The sequence below is a fragment of the Takifugu rubripes genome, chromosome 11, assembly GCF_901000725.2.
Source record: "Takifugu rubripes chromosome 11, fTakRub1.2, whole genome shotgun sequence".
In the NCBI taxonomy this organism is placed as follows: Eukaryota; Metazoa; Chordata; class Actinopteri; order Tetraodontiformes; family Tetraodontidae; genus Takifugu; species Takifugu rubripes.
This window is the reverse complement of record NC_042295.1, coordinates 11,656,915-11,679,949: the sequence shown is the minus strand read 5'-3', so window position 1 is coordinate 11,679,949 and position 23,035 is coordinate 11,656,915. Positions and strand designations below refer to the sequence as shown.

Below are 23,035 nucleotides of genomic sequence, written 5' to 3'. Positions count from 1 at the left end.
CCTTATTTACCTGCAGCGCCTGCACAAACACGCAGACGGCCACAGTGATGGATTAGGCCCAGGTTATCCCAGTCAGGCAGCTCCGCGATAATAGAGTGAGTGCTTCTGGATCGGGGCGACATGGGCGCTGAAGTGATGAAAGTGACGCCCAAGAAGGGAGATTTCTGCCCAACATGCCACAGAGGATTAGGGATCTGGTTTCTCTTCTCGGTTTTAATCTGGACCAGAGGGGATGATTGTCACTCTGCCGAACAACACATATTGATAGTGTCCACATCACCTCCAAAGCCAGGTTAAGACCCGGGATTAAACGCAGGCACTTAGGGTAGGAGGGTTCGGATTAGGGGTGTCTGTGGAAAATTCCTTTGTAAGTGTTTTCAAGGAATAATTTCAACATGATAATTTAAGAGGGAAATCATCACCGAGGGCCTGACGGACCTGTGGGTGGTCAGCGTTCGTCCGCAGGTGTGACAGAAAACCCGGCAGCCCGGAGCTGTGATGGAGCAGGTGCTGAGTTGGGCAGAATGGAGCGTTCTGTGAGATGGTTCAGTTAGTTCCAATCACAGGTGTGGACAGCGGAAGAGGACGAAGGTGACAGAGACTGATGGCCGGGACAATTTAGCCTAACCCACAAAACACGATGTCATCGCCAAGCCGTCGCGATGTTTACAGACGCCGCGGCGACTCACGTTACCCGTCCATGTTAAACCGTCCAGTCGCCTTCCAGAAGCAGCAGGACTCAAAAGGACCATATTATCAGGCAGCTAATAAAGCTTGTTCGCAAATATTTACTAGCACAGATAGAACTTGCTGCCTGGTTGACTGATGATGTATCAGGAAACACTGGGGTCACTTCTGTAGAGGGATGGCTGGATCATGTAGGAAGAGGACACACACAGAACCCGACAACATCCAACACACAAATGCCAGCACGCGTTTCAGTGCAATGATGACGGTCTTTTATTGCAATTAAAGGAACAAAATACAATCAATCGCACTTACATCTCTGATTCTGGTGAGACGTCAATCACCCAAAGACATAAAAAAATACCAGATAACAGGTTCGGAAACGCTCCGTAACAAATATAAAATGCAGCGAAAACAGCAAGAGATCCTCGAAACACTCCAGGAATTAAACTAAATACTCTGAAAATGACGAACATCATACATAAAAAAACAAAACAAACAGCAATAAACATAATCAAAATAAGAGCCAGCATATTTACAGGACCATAATATTTTCTTTGAATCTGGCTTTCCTAAATTCCCAGTGAAAATTACAGTTTTCTAAGTAACCAACTTGTTACACGTGTCTTTTCCAAAGAGTATAAGGCGCGCCGGTCAAACCTTTTGTCTTCTCTGAACTTGTGACGACAGCGAATCTTAAATATCAACAAGACAACGATAGACCGCTCGGTCCTCCTCCCCGTCATCCTTTATATTAACGCTTTCAATAATTGTCATTTTTCTGTGCATTGTCCAGCCCATAAGGCACCAACTGTTCAGCAGGTGAGTCGGAGAAGAAGAAAAAAAAAAAACTGTACATGAACAGACAGATCAAACAGCTAATCCTTAACCGGAGGCATTATGTACATATAAACAACAACAATGAGAAATAATAAACCTAATCTCATGCGGTTGATCGAAGTGGCAACATTCATTTCATCAACAGTCTATGCAGGAAAGAAATGTACACATAATATTTGGAGACGCTGTTGTCATGGAAGGATTTTCAAATAAAGAAGAGGACAGCAAAAAAAAGGATGTGTGTGTGTGTGTGTGTTATACAAATGTGCTATCAATCGCCTTTGGCCAGTTTGTTCGCAGAGTGCAAGGAGAAAGAAAACCCATTGTTTTAATTGAAAAGCTCACAGAAGTGTGGCAGCCCAGTTCATGCATCACTTATTCCCAGACTTCCTCTAACCAGAGTCTTGGAACAGGAAAGTAAAGAGGGAGAGATTATGCAAAAAAAAAAAGCCCTATAAGAAAGAAACAGGCCTTGGAATAAGACCAACCCTCGTCTGACTCTAGTATGTATATCAAACACCCTGACTGAGAAAACAGGAATTTTTCCAAAAAAAGTATATTTTCCTTTCCCGGGAGGCTCTTGAGGGGCGGCTTTGATTCGTGCATCATTCCTGAGGAAACGAGGAAAAGGAGCACTAAGTGAGGAGGGGAAAGGTCAACCCAAAGAGTGAGAGAGATGAGATCACTGATGATGTCGTTCTTTTGTCTCCAACTTGATGTAGGGGGGTTTTTTTGGTCGGGAGGAAAAATATACATCCCGCGGGGAGCCGTTACACGCTCTGGATGGGTTTTGAATCAACGTCTTCTCTTTTTTCCCTGTTCGTGGATTGGATTTCTATTTCCCAGAGTTGCTGTGTACCATCAGAGGAGGAGCCGAGGAGCTGAGACGTTAGTAGTGATGTCAGCAAGTCCTCTGAGCTGTTGGCCCCCCTCATAGTTCACGCGCACCCATTAAAGGTGAAGGATTGCTTTATTAGTGCCCCGTTTTCTAAACCACATGATCTCTTCATCAACAAGTATTCTGTGTATTTACGGTCTTAAATCCAGGGAGTGGAGTCGAGCAGGGAAACGGAGCGGCTTAATGTCGGAGGGTGACAGCTGCGATTGTCACATCTGGTATTTATAACGCCCGATCTCTTTGATCCCCTGTTTAAAATAAAAACTATAATAACTGATCGGTGTTTGCCGTGCAGACAGAAATCAGAGAAGGGAAAATTTAAAAAAAAAAAAAAAAGAGGCAGCGATGCAGCCTGTTATCATGGCAGACTGACGCAGGCCGAGGCTTCGCCCTGCTTTGATGTGCGCTAATAACAGAGCGGCGCGCCCCCGCCATAGGAAAGTGACTACATTAACACATTTCAGCTGCAGCAACGGCACATTTGGCTGCAGTTTGAACCGTAAAGTTTTAAATCAAAACGGTGTCTGCGGTTAGAACTCGTTTCTCTTGGTAGCCGCAGAGCTTGTCAGTCCTCAACCTGCCACACAGACTGGTGAGTGTGCTGGATGCAGCCAATCAAAAATGCCCCAAAAAGGACCAGGACTACAACCCTGAGGGTAGGTAGGAAATAGATGGCGTAACCTAAAAGTTAAAGTAGAATAATGTAATGTACTGCCCATCCTTTAATTTATTTCAGAAAAGGTGAGAGAAATACTTTAAAGTCTGAAGAGCTCTGGGTTTCATCGTTGTTTCTTGTCCCTCTGAATGATTCTCCCTTTTCATAGTATGACTGAAAACTTTCCCTTTAAGACGATGAGATGTTTTTCCTTGAAAAGACATGCAGTATAATTTGCTTTAAATACTGATTACAGCCATTAATATCTTTACAGGTGTTTGTAAACATTGAGCAATCATTAGACCGTTTCTTTTAAAAATGCCACCGAAAGGGTGAGGTTGAACAGGAACAGCTCAGTCAGGGGTATAAATACTTAAAGGGTCTGAACACCGGATATGTGTTCCATGAATGTAGTTTAATAGGAGCCCTGATAAGCGTCCCAGCTTATTTGTAGCTCCTCGAAACACTGCGATTAAAATCCAGGTCCTTAAGGTTGAGAGGTTGCAATCAAGGCAGAGCAGAAATGTTCAACAATGCGCACCGTCCTTCATCAGAATGGAGGTGACCTTTACCGTTTCACCGTTCACTTTATTATTTGCCGCGTGTCCGTTTTGTTTTTCTTTTTCTCTTTGCTCCTTTCCTCAAACATACCACTCCCTGCGTGAGATCACGGACCCATCCATGTGGGACACGTAGTCGCTGTCTGTACCATTGTCGTAGCAGTCCTCCGGCAGATAGGGGGAGCCGTTGCTGGGGCTGTGCACAGGGGGCCCGCAGGGGTGCATGTTTTGGGTGTGGTAGTGATCTGGGTAGTAGTTTCCCTCTTTGAGGCCTATATGTGTGTCCCCCCTGTCGGCCCAGTCATCTCTGACCTTGCGTTCAGGTGTGTAGTCGGGGTAAATGATGTCTCCCCCTAGTTTTGGTTTCAGGTCCTGGCTGCCCTTGCTCGTCTTGTCTCCGTAGACCTCCTGCAGCTCGTGCGGCTGCAGCACGTCTATCTGAGACTCCTTCTGCATGTCTGAGGGTCCCAGGTACTGTTTGGTGTAGTAGTCGCCTCTGAAGGTCCGACGCTGCCGCATGTAACACACCCCGCCGAGGATCAGCAGGAGGATGAGGAATAAAAGGCCGCCTACAGCCCCCCCAATAATAGTACCCAGGCTGCCGTCGGACAGGGAGGCCAGCGTCGGGGAGGTGAACAGAGCGCGATGCTGGTTCGCATCGGTGACGATTCCAGGGAGATGAGATCTGGTGGTGCTGGGGGCCGGTGTGGTTGGGGGGGGATCTGCAGACAGAACATGTGATAAAAAGATTAAACACACAGGAAGCGGACATTCGCAGCGTAATTAGATTCATTTGGAACAGTGAACCGCGGTGGAACGCTCCTCTGTCAACACACCGTCTCAAATAACAAAAGGGATTATGAAGAAGAGGGGCAGGAAGAGGTTACGCTTTTCATGTTGTTTTGTGTTTGCGTGGCATTAAAGGGAGCGATCCGCAGCGTCCGACTGAGCGTGATTGGTACTCCCCCGTTCTTCCTAAACCCTGCTGTGGGGAAGTCATGTGACAAGATCAAACAGCGGGTGATGGATGTGAAGTTCTTGCTTCGGCTGGCAGCCAGAAAACGTCTGCGTCAAGCTCGCACGCGGGACAAGTGTCGCAATCTTGACCTCTGGGGGCTCTGGGATTAATGGTGGTAGCCAGTTGCCCTGCGTCTCCAGGTTTTTGAGATGAATCGGATGAACATTAGACCGGAATCACCTGCGATTATAAACCACAGAGCCAAAGAGGGTACTGGCAACAGATCAAACTCAGTCGACTGGCAACTGCAATGGTCTCTTTTGTCAGTCACCTATTCCTCCCCGCGAGCATCTGCATCCACGTATCCGATCATCTGAGTGATGAGCAGCCAAAGAAAACACAAGGCTTCACAGAGCAGCGAGACAGCTACGCCAAGCAGCCACAGAGAGGGAGGAGCGCGTCTGAGCTCGAGCCGAGCGCCTCCGCAGACGAGGGAAGTGAGAGCCTGCGTGGCCGAGTCTTAACATTTGACAAGAGGAACAAGATAATTGCTAAGTGCAAGTGGACAAGATGTCAGCTGTGCTCTGGAGCCGGACACCCACACCAGGACCCAACACAAATGGAGCCTGACATCATTTTGTTTGGGGCGCCTCCAGTGCTTTCCTCACAATAGTGTGAACTAAGAAAAGGAGAATGCCTGTTATTGCACCGCATGCCCAAAAGCAGCAATTGCTTTGTCTGGACAGAGATTAAAAGAATTCATCAAACTAATAAAAAAAATGCTACGTTCTCAGGATCCACACCCCGACTGTACAATGCTCGAATTAAACAGAAGAATACAGATGAAACCCCAGCAGAGTTCCTTCGTATCCCACGACTTCAATTCGGTCAATCAACAGAGCCAAATACTGGAAAACCCCTTTAAATAATCCAAAGAAAGCCCCTTTTAGCTTATTAGCTTTAATGTTGAGTGTTGAGTTAGGCTAATATACTTGATCACAATTAAATCAGAGTAGCTTAAACAAGACAATACAGGAGAGAGTACACACACACACACACACACACACACACACACACGCACACACACGCACACACGCGTGCGTGTGTGTGTGTATAAATCTGTGAACACAGCTCCTGATATCCTGCTGTGAAATCTGATCATAAAGAAAACAAAGCAAAGGGTTACATGGGAGCAAACTTTGCCGAACCAACACCCACTTCCGTATCTGTGAAACCCCGACCAAACCCCGTTTGGTAGCGATACTCTTAATCTGGACTTTGTGCTACTCTGTGGTGAGGAATGTGTGTAGTGGATCCGAGGAAGATTAGTGCCGCTGGAAATGAGATCCGGCCGTGTTGAGAGGTTAACCAAAGCTTCAGTTTAAACATAATCTCAGATCAGTTAAGGATCCGGGTGAAAGAGTAGGAGCGTACCTTGAACCCAGAGGGTTACATCTAGACTGCGGAGGCCGAGGTCGTTCAACACCTCACAGCGGTATACACCTGAGTCGTTGCGATCCAGCGGGCGCGCGAAGGCGAAGCTGTAGTTGGAGATCTCAACACCCTCTGGCATCACTCCATCCAGCCTGTGCAATAATTACAAACATTTGCGTGAACACATCAGCAAAAAAGGATAATTGTGAGTCTCTCCCGATGTTACTGTCAGCTCAAGCAGGAAACGACGTCTTTCCAAAGCGAGACAAAGTTGCCAATAGGCTGATATTTTTTTGATGGATGAACCAGTCGGAATCTTTTATTTATAGCGATGAATCCCGATGGGTGAAACGAGCCGTTTGACAGCTCCAGTGTCTCAGCTCAAATGTTACTCCAGAGGTAATTTCAGCGCTGACACTTTGCTTTTGCTGAATCCTCATGCTTGAGAGCTATCGGACCGATCCATCACATCCACGTGGAGATTTTGACCCTTGTCGCAGACAAAAGAGCACTAGGTGGTTAATTATAAGAAATGTTTATGATGCTGCGCGCTAAAGTGTGACCGAGCGGCAACAAACCCCCTCATCGACGACAAATGTTTCATTTCAAACCGCTCTAAATCCCCAAATCCCTCTAGAAACGTGGGTCCTTCAGACTCTCTATCCTATCTGTGAGTGCTGCTTTGGGCTGGTTTGGGGACACTGACCTGATCCACGTGAAGAGGCGGGCCGGTGGATTGGATCTGGCGCTGCAGATGAACTTCACATTCTTCTGACCCACATGCCAGCTTTTGTCGATTCCCTGTATCGACACCACTGGTGCGACTGCAACGCATAATAACACAGATGTAAAGTATTAACAACAAAAATACACTTTTGATTATTTATTTTCACCGTGACAAAATGTTTTTTCTTTTCATTTCGGCTCGGTAATGAATCACGATCCCAACAGCTTGATGATGAACGAGGGAACAAAGTGTGCACTATGAGCACGGCGGCCAACGATGACAACAACAAAAACATGTGCGGGAGCATCTGCTCCAACCAGACCAGACAACAAACAAATGACGGCGTGTAAGAAGGGAAAAAACGCGCTCAGACGGAAGATGCAGCGCAGCTAATAACCTCCGCTATCTGTCTCACGATGACAAATGAAAAAAGAAAGCAAGAGGATGCTGATATGTAGCCCGGCACATGTGAATGCAATAAAACATGACAAACACAGACTTAGATATCCAATTTCTCATTTTGATTTCTCTGGAGGACAAATGAGGAACTCATTACAGCACACGTGAAACCTACTGAGCTTTTTTCCAGCAGCGCAATGACAGAATTGTGCGTCTTATGCACTTAAATCCCCCCACTTCCACATTTGACATGATTTATTGAACACGAAAGCCTCCCTTCTTCCTCGTATTAACCTTGATTCTTCTGCATCTCCGGCCAATGCCCCCAGCAGCCTCCCGCTACTTGTGTTGTTAAAGGCCTGATCAATATTTCATAAGATACCTTCATTAGCCTCTGCCCACGCACACATCAAGTACTGCTCTGTCAGGAAGTACGCATCAATGAAATTAACATTAAGATGACAAAAAAAAAAAAAAATCAATAGACCTTTTACATTTACGCAATATAATTTGACGGTCTTGCGTTTTAGCTGTGAGTGGCGGCTTCTGACCGCGAGTGTGTTTGAAAGACTGAAAAACAGATGTCTCCTGACCACCAGGTTTTGACTGAAGGGAGCAGATGTACAGACTGATTGCTACATGGACAATTAGGTTGTTACTCACACTGGACATTCAGTATATAAGGAATGCGGAACTCCGTTGGCAGGGCCGGGTGACGCACCACACAGGTCAACGTCTTCCCCTGTGCGGAACTCTGCGGCCGCCACATATAGCGCACGTGTGTGGTGCTGGTGCCGTTGGGCTCGTCCTGGGTTTGTGAATCGCTCCTCCCGTGCAGCTCCGTCTCCCAGAAGACCTCGGCGGCAGGACGACCTCGCTCCGCTATGCACGCGGCCACCAGCGTCTCGTCCCCGCCGTCCAGGAGGGCCGTGGGGCCCGCGGACACGTAGACTTTTGGCTCCTCTGTGTCAAACACATCCCAAAAATGAGAAGGGAGGGGGGAGGAGGGGTAATGACAACATGGAAAAAAGATTAGAATATGAATATTGATCTCTTGCACGTGCATATGAATAAATAATGCTCATCAACTGCACGGACTACAGGAAGTAGCCTTGGCAGAGAGCGCAGATTGACTTCTTCCGTTCCACCTGTATCTGCATTAAAAATTAATAAACCGCACTGTTAAGTTGCGATATTACAGTTGGAATGCAGCTGTTATGTGTCAAACATATGGGTTTTTTGGCTCCGAGAATTGGGATTTGGCCACATCAATGCGGTATGCTGAGCGTTTCAGGGAAAACTGCTTACTGCTTTAGATTCGGAGATTACTGACAGCTATTTCTCACCAGGCGTGGGTGTAAATCCACAAGCAGCTAAATCTAAGAATTGCACCATGTCAGAATAAGTGGTGGGGGCAGTCAAAATATCAAAACTCTAAAGAGCGTGGCCAGAAAATTTCTTTTATTGCTTTTCTTGTCTGTCCTTATCCAGTAAAGGACCAACTCCCGAGACAACGCCAGCAGCTGTTCCACTTACCAACACGGTGACAGTTTTAAGGGCAGCACGTGGGGGCAGACGTCATACTAATCCAGAAGACAAGGCCATCACCTTTAAGACATATGCCACCCACTGCTCCCCACAAGAGCAAGAGGTCTGCTACAAATCCACATAACTCCCGGCACCCCTAACTCCCCTCTATCTAAAAATAAAAGCAAGCCTCTCCTGTACCCGGCACACCTCCCGTTTATCACTCTTTTCTTTATGTTCTCTAAAGAGAAAAGATCCTCTGTGTCGGGAGCGGAGCTGGCCGAAGCCTCGGAATAACTAAATCAGAGAGACATGTTAATTTCGAGCCTGGAAGGGAGGGGAAGGATTTAGAGGAGTGGAAACGTTTTAGCGGAAAGACTAATGATTTACCTTCAGTATAGAAGAAGCCAGATCGACCCCTTTTCCCACTGAGATGCACACTAAAACACATATGCTCACCTAACGTGGACAGACGCTGGTTTCATTCATACCAGAGCTGAAACATCAATTATTTTACGTAATATTAGATAAAAACAGAGATTTAAATGCTGGTAAACGGATCTTGGCCCCATTATCAAACAGTAAAAGAAGAGAATTTCAGTAGGCTATAGCTATGGGAATTTACATGCAGAACAGATTTATGTCAAAGACAATTCTTTAAAAATCTTGTCTAATCTAAAGGGACTGGAGGAAGCGCCGCAGAAAATCAGATTTTTGACTTAAATGAATCAGCGCTGGCTGCAGTACTAGTGACACGCCTGAACAAATCCAAATAATCTTATTAGAGTCCAGTTTGTGGCTGTGGGATCAAACTCATGAAGAATTATCTGCAGCAGCGCCGCAATCTATGTTTTGTCGTTTTAAAAGCTCCAAATTCCATCCATTAATTTTTTTTCTATTCACTTGTCAGCACTTAAAACAAAGGGTGCTTTTGGTTCCACCTCTGTTCTTTCCTGTTGCTCACTGTAGAGGTCTGGTTGGACATTTCCTTTCTTGACCCTTTTTCTGAGAAGCTGCAGAAAAAAGAAAGTGCTGGTGCAAAACAAATATTGCATGTCGACTGTCTGAGGATAAGTATAGAACGGTGAGTAGCAAACACGAGACAACGGCAGCAGAAAGAGCTGAACTTTTAAACTTTTAAACAGAGCCACCATCTACAACACCTCTTTTACAAACCTCTTCGTCACATTTCATCAAATAGGAGCTGAATTTGTCGCAGGCGTCCGTTTAATTCAACGGAAGCGGGAAACTAAAGACTATAGTGCAATCTCTGACCCTCAGCTACTCTCAGCGTGCAATCCAACCACTTATTTAGAACTCTGAAACACAAGCTGACCACAGAGGGGAGGGAAGGGAAGGGGGAATGTGTGTCCATACGGTCAAGAATATGTATATAAACCCCGTGTATAATGCAAGCACGCCACAGCTGAAGAACACGACTCCTGATTTAATGCTGCCGTGTACACACAGCGAGTGAATGAAGGAGTCACAATCAAATACCCCGAAACACATGATCTTTAAGAAAGAGGGATTGCTGAGCTGCTTTATGAGGTCCTGACGATTATACCAAGATCAGGGGTGTCTTCAATACATATTTTCATGCAGCGTGCCTAAATGTGACTAAGTAGGCACGAGAGTCTCTGTGTCACACCCAGCAATTAACTTGCTGGGTCAATTTTTGGTGCGTGTTTTTCTGCCCTCTGCATTTCGAGAGTGTCTGCAACTCCTGTAACCACCGTTGACAGATGTCTGGACTCTATTAATTTAAATTTGATGTCGCAGTTTTCCACATGTCACGTGAGATGAGTGGAACCGAAACCACTGTAGCTTCTTTACAGCTGCAGGCGGCTACTGGGATTAGCCCCTCTCCACACAATAATAATGCTATGTACCTTCTGGGAGTTCACTGCTCCAAGTAAAATGCTCAGCAGTCATGTCTGCTTCATTTACAGACAAGCAGCGATGTCGTGTCTTTGGAATGTGGCAGGTTGGAGAAGCACCCGGCAGATTGAGAAAGTGTCATCGCTCTGCTTTACCTAGCACGTCAACGAAGGTCGTTGCTTGGGTGTTTCCCAGTGGAAATGTTGTAACTTTGCAGATGTAGGATCCGATATCCGCGAAGCTGGCTCCAGAAATAGTAATGGTGGCATCTCGCACGGAGGGGGACATGAACGACACGCGCCTCTTGTACTCCGGAGAGATGGAGGTCCCGAACTCGGGATTGAAAACGGCCAAGGTGATGGTGCCGGAGGGAAGACGCCGCTCCCAGGAGGTCTGCGTCAGGCTGAGGTTGGAGCCCACTTCTATGATGCAGCTCAGAGTGATGTTCTTCCCCAGTACCGCGTTGACTCTGTCCTGAACGGTCACCTGGTTGCAGCGCACAACTGCGGAGAGGACATGAGAGAAACAGGTTTTAGAGAAACATCAGCCTGACTAGCTTTTTAATAACTGCAGTTAACTGAATCTCGCGTTTATGCGCCTCACTCATCAACATTACTGGTCTCATTACCAGCCACCAGTGAGTTTTTCCTGAGGTTGCCTCTTTAATCAGCACCACACTTTCACCACAGGACACTCCAGTCTGCTCTCACTAATCATCAGCACCTTTTAACAGAGAAACATTGTCTGGAAAAAGATGAAACATAAGGTGATGGTTTTACGGCCACTTTTTATGAAGCTCTTAATTTGCCTTAAAGGCCACCCCTTTGTTTTCTTCCTGTTTTTTTTTTTTCCATTCAGGACTCATGTGTGTGTAGTTAAAGTTACAGTTGCGAGCCCTTTAGCCAAATACGATTACAGTATTTTCTGTTTTACAATTCCTGGCATATCAACGTGCGTCCCAGCAAGCGTCCGCCATCGTGGGTCAATCTGGACCGCTGCTGTATTTTTAGAATGTCAGATGTAACACAAGGAGGAAGCGCGAGTTACTCCAGGTTTCATTTCTTTCATCGCGTTCCCAGGGCGTCACCATCGGCTTATTACTGCTGAGCATTTTGGGGGGAAAAGATCCTCACGCTCCCACGCTTGCCATCCCATACTTCACAACTGGGATGGTGTTTCTTATCTGGCAAACTCCTCACCTTTCCAATTTTTGTTGCAATCAAAATCAAGGTCGTTGCGCTAGAAAGTGATTTTTTTTTGTGTCCCTGCAGCGCACGACTGCAAACTACAATTTATTTAGACGGTAGTGGAGCAGCTGCAGAGTGGCTTCTGAAGTTATGGCTATAAAAGATTTGTTTCTTCTGTGGATTTTCATCTTTATAAGGCTCCATCGTTTGGCACCAAGGTCCATTTAATCAGCCATCTTCCCTTAAAACCAGCTTGTGGCGGGATGGTTGTGTCATGTTTTGAATTTTATGCCTTTGGATGACTAAAGAAATGCTAAAAATGGTTCTAAAATGTTTTTCTGAAGTCTTCTTTACACATTTCCGACAGGCCAACTAGCCTTAGCGTTAGCGTGCAACTATCTCGTGTGTCTACAAACAATTCTTGTGAAAATGGGATCTGCAAAAAACACATCGCTGTTGTGTGATAGTAAAACATGTTGACAATTTAAACACAATAACAGATGGAAGAACATTATTGAAAAGAGTGGGATCTTTTTTTTTTTGTCTCTGATGAGCAACATGCAAGGATAATAACGTGCGTGTCACCAGTGATAGATGTGCTACTGGGTTGGGGAAAGAGAATATTTGGTGGGAATGAAAGCAATATCTTGGAACGCTGGACGTAAATAAATCCCAAAATTACAGGTTATAACCTTGAATGGGAAAACAACATCCGAGTTCCAGTTTTGTGAGTATACGGAAATTAATCATAGGTAAAAGTCAGAAGAATATTCTCAAAAAAAAAAAGAAGTCTGCTGGCTTCCTCACTGTGAAGCAAAAAGGTGATTTCATTCAGAAATCTCAGTTTACTGTGATCGCAGTTGGAGTATGCTAAATTTGGGGGTCATAAATTTCCACTTAGTCTCGGACGTGGATGGAGCAGAGCTTGTAAAAATGATCCACTCGCTGGTATTTTCAGTGTTTGGCACGAATGTCGGTGGTAACCCACAGCAATGCTATCTTGGTTTGTGAAGAAAAAAAACCCCGAGGAGACTGAGGCTCCCTGTGCTCCATTATGCTCCCTGTAATTTTAGTGATTACATACAGAAAGAGAGAGAGCGAGTGAAAGAAAGAGAGAGAGAAAGAGGGAAAGAGAGAGATTCCCTAATCTAAAATAAGAAATACTAGTGTGACCATGTGTGTAAAACTTGACCATTTTGCTTGAATGGCTGCTGTATCCTCAACGTGTGCTGCGTTGTGCTGTACTACAACAACCGGGTGCTCCTCCTCCTGTTTTTCCCTTGTTTCTGGACAAGAGTTTTCTGCTTAACTGTGTAAATAAATATCACACAAGTTCAGCATTTTAAATTAGACCTGCTAATCTGGCAACCTGAAGTGTTTCACTAGGCCTGGATTATTTGCGCAAACTCGTGTTTGTTTTGACGTCTCTTCGTATTTCGACCTTTAAATCACGACCTGAAGGGTCAGAAGGTCAGACCCGTGCAGCTTCGGAGTCCTTACTGGTCATCTGAGCTGTCCTGACAGCTGTTTGTTTCCATTTTATGACTCAGTAAGACAAACCATAGCAGCGCTACACTGCCACAACAGAAGCCAAAAGCTCTGCGATGAGTAAAAAACATTAGCGGAACAGTTGCAGGAACACGCGCAGCAGGCTGGTAAAAAGCCTCCTGCAGCTCTGCTTGTAGCGCGCCAACATGCTTGACATTTGTGACATCGTACCGATGCAGGCAGACACGTGTCTCCGACCAGGCTTCAGCCCAGCATGCTGCGCATACTGCAGCTACCTGACACGACGCCCCCACTGCTACCTACCGCAATATGTCTATCCGGGCGCATCAGCTTCCACGCCTGTCAAAGAATTCGGAGACATTTGACTCCATCTCTGTTGTGTAGTTTGTTTTACTGAAACGAAGAAGGGTGGTGGGGGGGGTGCTAAAAGGCGACTCCACCCTTATGAGAGGACAGACAGATGGCCTCTGCATGGGATACCTTCAGCCAGGAGGAGACTGAGGAAACCTGGCAGTGGTAGCGGAGGTACGCAGCCAGGGCTCAAGGGCTAAAGCGCCACAAAATGCTATCAAAATCAAATGTAAGCAGCGTCTTAGGGAAGGGTTTTGTTGCTGATGCACACAGGAAAGCTGTCGTTATTACGCTGTGTGATGCACGCAATTCATTCACTTTATCAATTCATCATCGAAGAGTAAGAAGCCTGGCCTGCACGCCTAATCCGGCCAAGAGCGGAGAAACTGACTTTTTTTTCTCCTTTTCCCCGAGAGACCTGAGGAAAGAATGAACTCATTGGAAGGATATGTTTGTCCTTTGATGAAATGCTTCATATTTGTTTCTCTTCCTCCTGACATCCCTAATTGCGACAAGCTGCTCGGGAGACGCAACGGCAAATCAAAACCTTCCTCTTTGCTTGGTAACCGGGTTCAAACATTCCAAACAAGCCACTCGAGGAGCCAAAATCTCCACCTACTCAGATCTAGCGTTGCCTCAGCTCCAACCTACAGAAAAGAGGCTGCATCCTGGAGAAAAATCCTAAAGTTTGCGGTGTGCGTGGTGCCTATGAGCCGAGGGGGACTGATAGCCAGCAACTTTTACAGGCAGCAACATAATATACAATATGCAATTTCATGTAGACAAACTCCATGCGTAGATCATCATGTCAAACAACACTCAAGAGGGGCTGATCTAAAGACCTCACACGGGAAGAATGCAGACATTAGATCTGTGCTGGAGGGAGTGTGGTTAAGGACTAAGGCAAGAGGAAACTCTGAGTCCTCCGTTCTCAAATAAAAAAAATACAGTGAAGTTAGGATGAACAAGCACAAATAGCAAGGAAAATGAGCAAAGGCTGAAACTATAATGTGAACAGTGAGAGAACAGAGTGAGTGGCATAAGATCACTCGTATAGAGCAATGATTTGTATTCCGAGCATGATGTAGGAGTGGAACAATCCATCAATGTATACTTCCCAGTCTGCAGGATTCTGGGTATCCGCATTTTCCTGGGAAACACGTACATGATGAAAAGCCAAAAAAATAATACATTTTAAACTCTCTCCGTGGAGACATTTGTCTTGACTTAAGCAGTCTTCAATAATTCAGCTCTTAAAGATGCGATGCTAAGCTAGCCCCTTTGACACCGCAGTTGTGGTAGCATGTGACAACGAAGCGTCATCATTTAGTTTTATTGATGCGTAATAACACCAAAGTATCTGGATTCCACCACATTTCGTGATTCCAGCTTGCATGTTGGTGTTTAACAAGAAACAGCTCCACAGACTGTATTGACATGTTACACGTACCACAAGCTTTGTACACAACAGATTATCTCGGCCTTTACTGTCTCGGCAACGAGGACGGTGACCTCATCCGCCGCTTGCGACCTCGAGGGATTCCCAAAACACATGTTGTCTCTACGGTTTGTAAATATTTCCAGTTGCTGTTGTTCTTTGACTTAACTGCTAACTGCAGCTTGCTGCTTTAATCAGTTGTGGGTCACATTTACAAACGCTACAGCCTCGTCACATCACTTCCTTCCACAGCGCCAGTTTACCCATCCAACACCGTGGATTCTGCGCCGTTTCGGCCCAGATTACGACCGAGAAGAGCAACGGCTTGAAGCCTCCCCAGTGAGCAGTGTGAAAGGAGCAGCTGAGAGCCACATTCTTCCCACAGCAGTAACCGTGACACCCAGAAAAAGACCCTTCTTCATATATAGCAGTGCAACATCTGTATTTCCATTAAGGTGCTAGCAGAAATTAGCTTCAAAATCTGACTCCCTTAGAAGAAATCCCATCCAAAAATGAACGCTGTAAGATAATTAAAGAATAAAGCTGCCCTAATATATCTGCCGTAAAAGTCCTCTGCCTCTTCTATCCTTTAGAAATGTTCAAGTGCGGACGGGGGGGGGGGGGAGCGAGGGTTGAAGGGCAGCGTTTCATAGTTGCTTAATGAAAGCAGTAATTCATCCTCCTGCCAAACAATTCAGTCCTACAGAAATACAGGCCAACAGTGAGACGGCGACTGAGAGACAAAGAAGTCAATGAGCAGAGTGGAGACATTTGTTTGGTGCCATTATTGTTGGTGACCAGACAATGCCCCGGTTGCCCCCACATCGCTCCCTGGGCCGTTATTTATTTTAGTGGGGCCTATAACTCAGTCTCAATCAGCTACAGACGTGCTGAATTGCCTGTTTGCTGGCGTGTCTTTATCGTAAGAAATACATGTGCAGTGTGAAGGAATCATTAGCCGCCACACCAATGCCCTGCTACCCCTTCCTTCCTTGTATTGTACCCTGTGAGGGCGTGAGGCTTTTTCAGCAGGCTAATTCATGTTGAAGATAAACACGGGCTGACATGGCTTTAAAAAGAGGGCAAGCCGGCCTCTTTCTCATGTCACTGTCCTCTTCAAAACCTATCCCTCATTCTCTCACGGGATGCGTGTCCTTCTCGTCCAGGACGAGCTAGATTACAGATCCGTCCTTAAATTAAGCAACGTCAATAGCTGACGCGCTGGAATAGGTCGCAGCCTTTCACGCAAGTCAACTCCAGTGAAGGACAATGTCGGCCAATGTGTAACAAAGCAGCACAAACACTCCTACAGCATCCTGCCTTCTGTGGGATTTGTTATTTGAGGTGGGGGTTCGAGGTATTTCGGCATGTGTATACAGCCAGAGGAGCGCCGCTCTGTAGTTTTCCTATTCATCCGGAAAATGAATAACAAAAAAGCACAACTTGTAAACACAGAGGGAACGGCAGAAGTCACACACAGCCATACGTCGGTCCCTATTTAATTACTGATGAAATCTCCGCCTAATAAAAAATAATTCCACACCAGCAACGGGGATACAAATAGACTAATTGCAGGTTGGAATCATTTATTCTATATATAGTCATTCCTGCCATATAATCAACTTTGACTCGCTCCAGATGAATCTTTGATGTCGCACCCTGAAATATAAAGACCGTATCGACACGTGCCGCACAACCGGGCCCCCGTTAATGGGAGGGGGAACAATGCTAGCGTGTAAATCCAGTGACGACCAAAGTTCAAATTAAGTTATACAATGTTTCCAGACCCGTCGGAGCTTCACAGTAAAGAGTCAAAGGGCTCCGTGCTAATGACAGGCTGTACTGACCTTGACTGGGCTGTGGTACTTTTATTAGTTCAATATAGCATAATGGAAACATAGTTTCCCCACATGGCACATAGATCCTAAAGGGAATTGAGCTCTGATGTGATTCACACAGCTGACAACTAGTTTTAGATTTAAATTGTAAAAAATGTTTGGTATAAACGCAACTAAATAGGCATAAGAAAGGCTATTGCTCCTTTTTAAAAAAATTGAAATAGGACAAATGTATTGTGATACAACAGGGTTTGTAAACACGCCGACATTATAGGAAAACCTCAATGCAGGACGCTGTTTTGAACATTCCTGAGTCATCAGCATCACTGCACACGTCAGTAATCACCACTTCACAACAAGGGAGGAGGTGAAGCCGTCCCACCAAGAGGCCTGTCTGCACTGTGGTCAATGAAAACGGCAAGTTTGTCGGTCAGTGTGGCATTTCGGCCTTTTCCCGGCACACAACAGCGACCGGCTTCCGCAACAGATATGATTAAACTTGCCACCCACTTAGATGAGTAGGAACTTGGGAGATTTTCATGCTTAAACGTATTAATTAGGCTCAAAAAGGTGACTTTTGACAAACCTCAGGACGGAACGTGACAGGATATTGGAAGGAAAACACCAGCAAGGGTCTTAATGAAATGTGTATGATCAGAAAAGTGTGTGTCTATGACATCATGGCGAACAACTTTGAAACAATGCAGACTTCAACCAAAAGGGAATTTAGACAAAACCCCCTTTTGCGAGGCGCTCCCTTCCTTCAGCTGCATCTTCAACATTCAATTCCCCAAATGGCTTCTTTCACTTGTTCTTAGGTTGTATTTTAATATCAATCTCACTTGACTATAGAAAACCAACCTGCTCTGCTCTGTGTTGGCGAGGAAGAAATCCATTTATTTCACTGTTATCTTCTTACAGAGCTGTAATGGAAAACAGGCCACACGTAATCGGCCAAAATACTTTTTAATCTTCAAATAGAATTGGACTGATCGTTTTAAAAATTATGATCCTTTTGAAACGCAAGCTGGAGGGAAACTAAATAGCTATCACGCTGCGCTATCCTGTGTCAGCAGTGAGCGGTAATTAATGACGGAAAGAGGCTTTTTCCCCCCCAAAAAAATTGTCAACATTCCTGCATTCTCTTGCTTAAAAATCGGGCCGCGGGCCCATGCATCAGCAGCAACGCTTGCACAACACCCCCCCACCTAAACTGCAGGATAAGCAACGTCAGTTTATCAAACAGCTGTTGGGCGGGTAAAAAAAGACACGGCTCACTAATAACTACATCAAATCATAAAAAAAATAACGGTTGCAGCACAGCGTGAAGAGGTGGCTGGAGAGGATTTCAGCAGATGTGGAGTAAACACCGCGTCCAGAACTTTATTTGCTGTTCCCTAACAGAATGTCACCCGTCCACGTGAAGGTAAATAGGACAAATCAATGGGTAACTCGGTTGCTGGAATGACCAGTTCCCTGTGTTTGGCTGCTGGGTGTTAATAATCTCCCACCTGGGTGGTAAGGGGTGTGTCTCACATACAAACACTGCGTCTACCTGACAGCTGAGAGAGTGAAACAAATAAGATGGAGATGTGAAAAGCAGCCACACCTGTTTCCCATAACCCCGATGTTCCTCTCCTGGGGAAACCAAGTGCCGACCGTGCACATTCTGCATCCCTTCCTCTTGAATAGGGGTTGTGAAACCGCAGCGTATTCAGGTGAGCCCAGCCACAGACAGATACTGGGACGGATATTTTGGGGAAAACCTTGACTTTCTGGGCAAGGAATGGTTTCAGAGGGTTTTCTCTGTTTTTACACAGGAGGAAATGGAGCATGGAAATACCTGGAAAAGTCTGTTTCCTCTGACGCGGTGATTTAAGCGGTCGATTCCTGCCTGACCAGCTTATTCACCAGCCTCAGTGGGCAAGTGCTGGTTGAACAAACAGCATCTCGAACACGAGATATTTCTATGTATGTTAATCAATGCCCCCTTTTTCTTTCCCATGTGAAAGGTTCATTTATCCGTGCACTGTGGTCTAAATTGCTCCCAGTGTCCCACTGCCTGGGAAGAAGTGGACACAGAATGTTCTTATCATAAAAATCACTAGGAAAACTTGTTTTAATGAGCCCTGCGATGTTTTCCAAGTAGTATATCCTTTTTTTTGCCCAGTATTAACAAAGGAGGGAGTAGGGCGTATTGCTGATATTGGTCGCATTCGTTCATACACGTATGATTGTGGGAAGGAGCTCATGTGGACGTTAATGACATTTCTGACAACAATTAACGGCTAAATTATACCAGTTTGTGCCAACACAAGCAAAACTTAGCCGATCTGAGGCTGAGAAATATTCAAACTGTAGTTTATGACCGTTAATCAAACGTGAGTAAGTAAAATATACATTTTAGAGAGCTTTAAAACCAGGAAAAGGACTCAAAAACCTAAGGAAAACTAGAACTACCGAGAGTTTCCTCATGTCAGCCATTAATTCCAGTTTTCTCTCATCACCACATTCAACTAACGACTAGAATACTGTCATTAGTGATGTCATGGCACCCCGACTGGTAAATATTTCTCATCCCACTCTTGCCTGAATGACGTTTTGTTCCAAACGTTTGGGGGGAAAAATTCCCAGGTCCGACCATGACAGATAAATGGCCGAGCGAGTGTCCGTTCAGATGGTTAGCTGATAGAAATGACAGACGTGCACTTTATCTTATAATAAGAAGGTTGCGACCGTATCGCGGCGGTCGCGATTAAAGTGACAGCTGAAGAAGGAAAACTTCAGCGCTCACATCTGTGGGTCAGCCGTGCACGTCATCGGGCTGAGACTGTCAGGGAACGCTGACAAACCATAGTCTGGCATAGATCTAATACTTTGGGGATTTTATCCAGACATAAATTGGTTGCACTTGCAGCTTTGCATATATAATTTAACCTCATACAGCTAGCTTGTGTGGTCCAACGTAAACACTTATCAGCGTTACGCCATGGCATCGTGGCGGCCTCAGAAGTGGCGCGGCTCCGACTGGCTTACAACACTTCATAGCTCACCATAGTGATGATTAGAATCTTTTTAGCTGTTAGCCGCTCATGTTTAGGCATAAAACTTACTGTGCAAGAAAATATCAGTTGGACAATTATCATGAGCTAAAGAAAGATGAAGCGTTTTCCTGAAAATCCTCCGGTAGTTTATGCTGAAGCCTCTGTTATTAAGTGGAATATACAGTATATTTGGTGAGTATAATTGAAACGTGAACAGGTTAGAGCAGGCAGTAGCCAGCACCGTGAGCTGAGAGTAATTAAGTTGGGGGATAAGCTAAAACAGGGGGGATAAGCTAAAACAGGGGGGTTAGGGCGCTGAATTTACTAATGGAACACCAGGGAGTGCACACAAAGCCTCTGACAGTCACATCTGCTGGGGAAGAGGAAGCAATGGGTGGAGTCAACAGAAGCTGGTGACCACAGCTGACTCCCCACACCCCACGCACCCCACAATAAAGCGGCCGGTGCATCTGTTCCTCTTAAGAAAACACTGCACTTATTTAAGCTGATTCGTTTTTAAGTCCTGGAAAGATCCTGGTCCTGCAAGATCAGATGGGGAGGATCATAGGAGACGCTGTGGACGACGGGAGAGAAAAGTCCTTAGTCCAACTCTCGATCAGGAAAAAAGGATGGACAAAAATTAAAATATCACCTTCCACAAACAGAAGGTGCTTAAAAAGTTGACCCTGCCGACACGTGTTTCCAGACCAGCATCTGTTTTGCCAACAGTCCTGTTCTGGGCTCTATCTTTCCATCAGTTAATGACCGGCGGAGCCCCTGCGAGGATCAAATCCGTTCAACCGATTTCTGTTTTAACTCTGTAATTTCGTTGGCTTATTACAACACTATTTATTTATATTATGAATCATGTGGCCCCGAGTCCAGAAACCTCAAAACTCGGTCTACAGTTACAGGCCATGTGGCGTGGAACCACGCCTTCCATGAATCCCCAACTTCCAAGCCCGGCTACACTGCAGGGAATCTGAAAATGATACACTGGGGTGAAATCGCACCAACACACTTGCGCTCTAAAATCACAACAGTTGGTGTGGACCACATGGTCTCCAACCATATGTTTTAAGGCTTAAACCCCTGCACATACTTCTCTTTAAAGTTTGATATCAATGCCGAGCCTTTGTTTGCCCTGTGCCGGCTGACTTATCGGCCGAGGTTACTGTTGAGACGGTGAACCTGCACACGCCACAAAAAAAGTAGCACTTGGGAAGTTTGATCAGCCTAATTAAGGCATTCTTTTGTTTTAAAAAAGGGTGATTTGGGGTGAAAGAAGCAGTTTTGGTTTACTGATATAAAAACAGGATTACAGGATGTGCGTGATTCAAATAACAGGTACCAATGGAGAAGTTGCACAAGGAAGCAACCATCAGCGAGTAGCAACTACGGAACCCGGGAGATTTGCCAGACATTCTTCATTGGGATGGATGTGCAGATAGACAAGTAAAAAAAAAAAAAGTGACTGGATAAAAAGTGCACGCCAAAGGTCTTGGTCGAATTCAGAAAAAAACAGATACGCAGGGGGATTATTTACGGGCCTTTTCAAGCGTTTCGCCTGAGGTGAGAAAGCAATTTATCCCCATGCAGCATTTGTTGAGTATCTGCTGTAGTTTGTCTCTGCATGCGTTGAGATCATGGCTCTGGAATGGGACACAGCAAAGCTCTCCAGCTGCACCGCCGTGGACGGGAGAGGAACCCGAGTTTGCTCTGGTTGGCACGCAGCCCAAATGCAGGTCAATACTTCCAGAGACTCGGTGACTGCAGCAGTGCCTCCCTTCAAAAATGTCTCCGTTTCCCCTCCACCTCCCTCGACTCACTCCCTTTTCCGTACCCTTGCATCACGATCGCACAGCCCCACGTTTCAATCCAAGCCTTTTCCCCATGCCGAGTTGCCCTTTCTTCACCTTAAGTGACACTCGTTGCTTTCTATTTTTGCACATCACAAATCCCTGCACCACTTCGATGGTCCGTGTCATCCGAGCAGGAGAGGGAGGGAGGGAGAGATCAGCCGCTGGTTCCGAGGGGAACGTTCAGCCAAGTTGGGCTGTGACACAGCTCGCAAAATGTGCGCGTAAAAGACTTTTATTGTCATGACGCCCGAAAGAGTGCAAAGGTTGCCTATTCCGACCTCGTTCGGCAACTTAGCGTGAAAATCCTACGGCGTTACCCCCGCGTGTAATAAGCAGTTTGCTTATGAGGTTAAAAACTTATCAAATTACAGCTATTAACGCCAACAAAAGTAAGCTGGAGGTCTCCGGTCAGGCGCCTGTCATGAAAGCGGCGGCCGATTTTCTGCCAGAGCAGTTTAAAGTTCACGGTCCAAAATCGCCGTTAGCTTTGTTTAAGCTAGCTGGCTCTGAACGGAACACGGCCCGATTCAGCACAACTAGCCCGGCGTGCTGCTCGGTGTCGGGGGGAGAGAGGGAGACACCGAGCGGCTCCGCTACAACTTCCTCCGGGAGCCTAAAATCAAAAACAGGGGGGGAAAGTACACAAGTAGAACAACACAAACAACCGGATACACTCACGGCTGAGTCCGTGTAGGATGAGGAGCGAAGTAAACACTCGCGTCCCGTTAGATGGAAAAATCCTCCCGAGCGGTGTTCTCTTTTCCATGGTTCCCGTACGTGTGCGTGTGCGTGCGTGCGTGTGCGCCTGAGCGCTCCGTCCTCCTCGCTCCTCTCTGCTCCGTCTGCCTCGCGCTCCTGGGGTGCTCCTCACCATAGCGACCGAGCCGCGTGGGCTGTACCACTCGCGCAGGACAACAGAAACTAACGTGGCCTTCACGCACGCGCCCTGGGCCGCGCGCACACATGGTCCTAATAACGTCAGCTTGATGCGTGTCACACACGCAACAGCCTTCCAATAAGACGTAATGCTAAGTCTGGTTTGGAAAATATATACATTTATGAAGAATATCAGAATCTTTGTAGTAGGCTAGTGGCTCCAACCTGGTTTAATGCTGCAATAGCAGCAACAGAAATAACAAATAGCTTTAGTTACATCAGTTTTCGGGGTGGGGTTAGGAGTTTTCCTTTGCCAGCCTCATCTCCTTGGGCAGGTCGTTCCAATGTCGAGGGGGCCCCGACC

At 46.0% G+C, this 23,035-nt stretch overlaps 1 protein-coding gene across 1 annotated transcript; it reads right to left on the bottom strand.

Annotated features, from left to right (window-relative positions):
- Positions 1–945: 945 nt before the first annotated feature.
- nectin3a (nectin cell adhesion molecule 3a) lies at positions 946–22,700 on the bottom strand. The gene is made up of 6 exons (XM_011608573.2): positions 22,474–22,700; positions 10,722–11,069; positions 7,822–8,121; positions 6,739–6,856; positions 6,033–6,184; positions 946–4,362 (listed from the first exon to the last, which is right to left on the bottom strand). The coding sequence occupies exons 1-6, from the start codon at positions 22,667–22,669 to the stop codon at positions 3,722–3,724; spliced, it is 1,755 nt and encodes a 584-aa protein (XP_011606875.2). The 5' UTR covers positions 22,670–22,700; the 3' UTR covers positions 946–3,721.
- Between the last annotated feature and the right edge of the window lie 335 nt (positions 22,701–23,035).

What these genes read in the sequence shown, in the direction of transcription:
- nectin3a (XM_011608573.2), bottom strand. Translation starts at nt 22,669, where the DNA reads ATGGTGAGGAGCACCCCAGGAGCGCGAGGCAGACGGAGCAGAGAGGAG. An exon ending in CATCCTACACGGACTCAGCC is followed by an intron (nt 11,070 to 22,473) that starts GTGAGTGTATCC and finishes TCCTCTCCGCAG; the next exon opens with TTGTGCGCTGCAACCAGGTG. An exon ending in CGCCTCTTCACGTGGATCAG is followed by an intron (nt 6,185 to 6,738) that starts GTCAGTGTCCCC and finishes ATTATTGCACAG; the next exon opens with GCTGGATGGAGTGATGCCAG.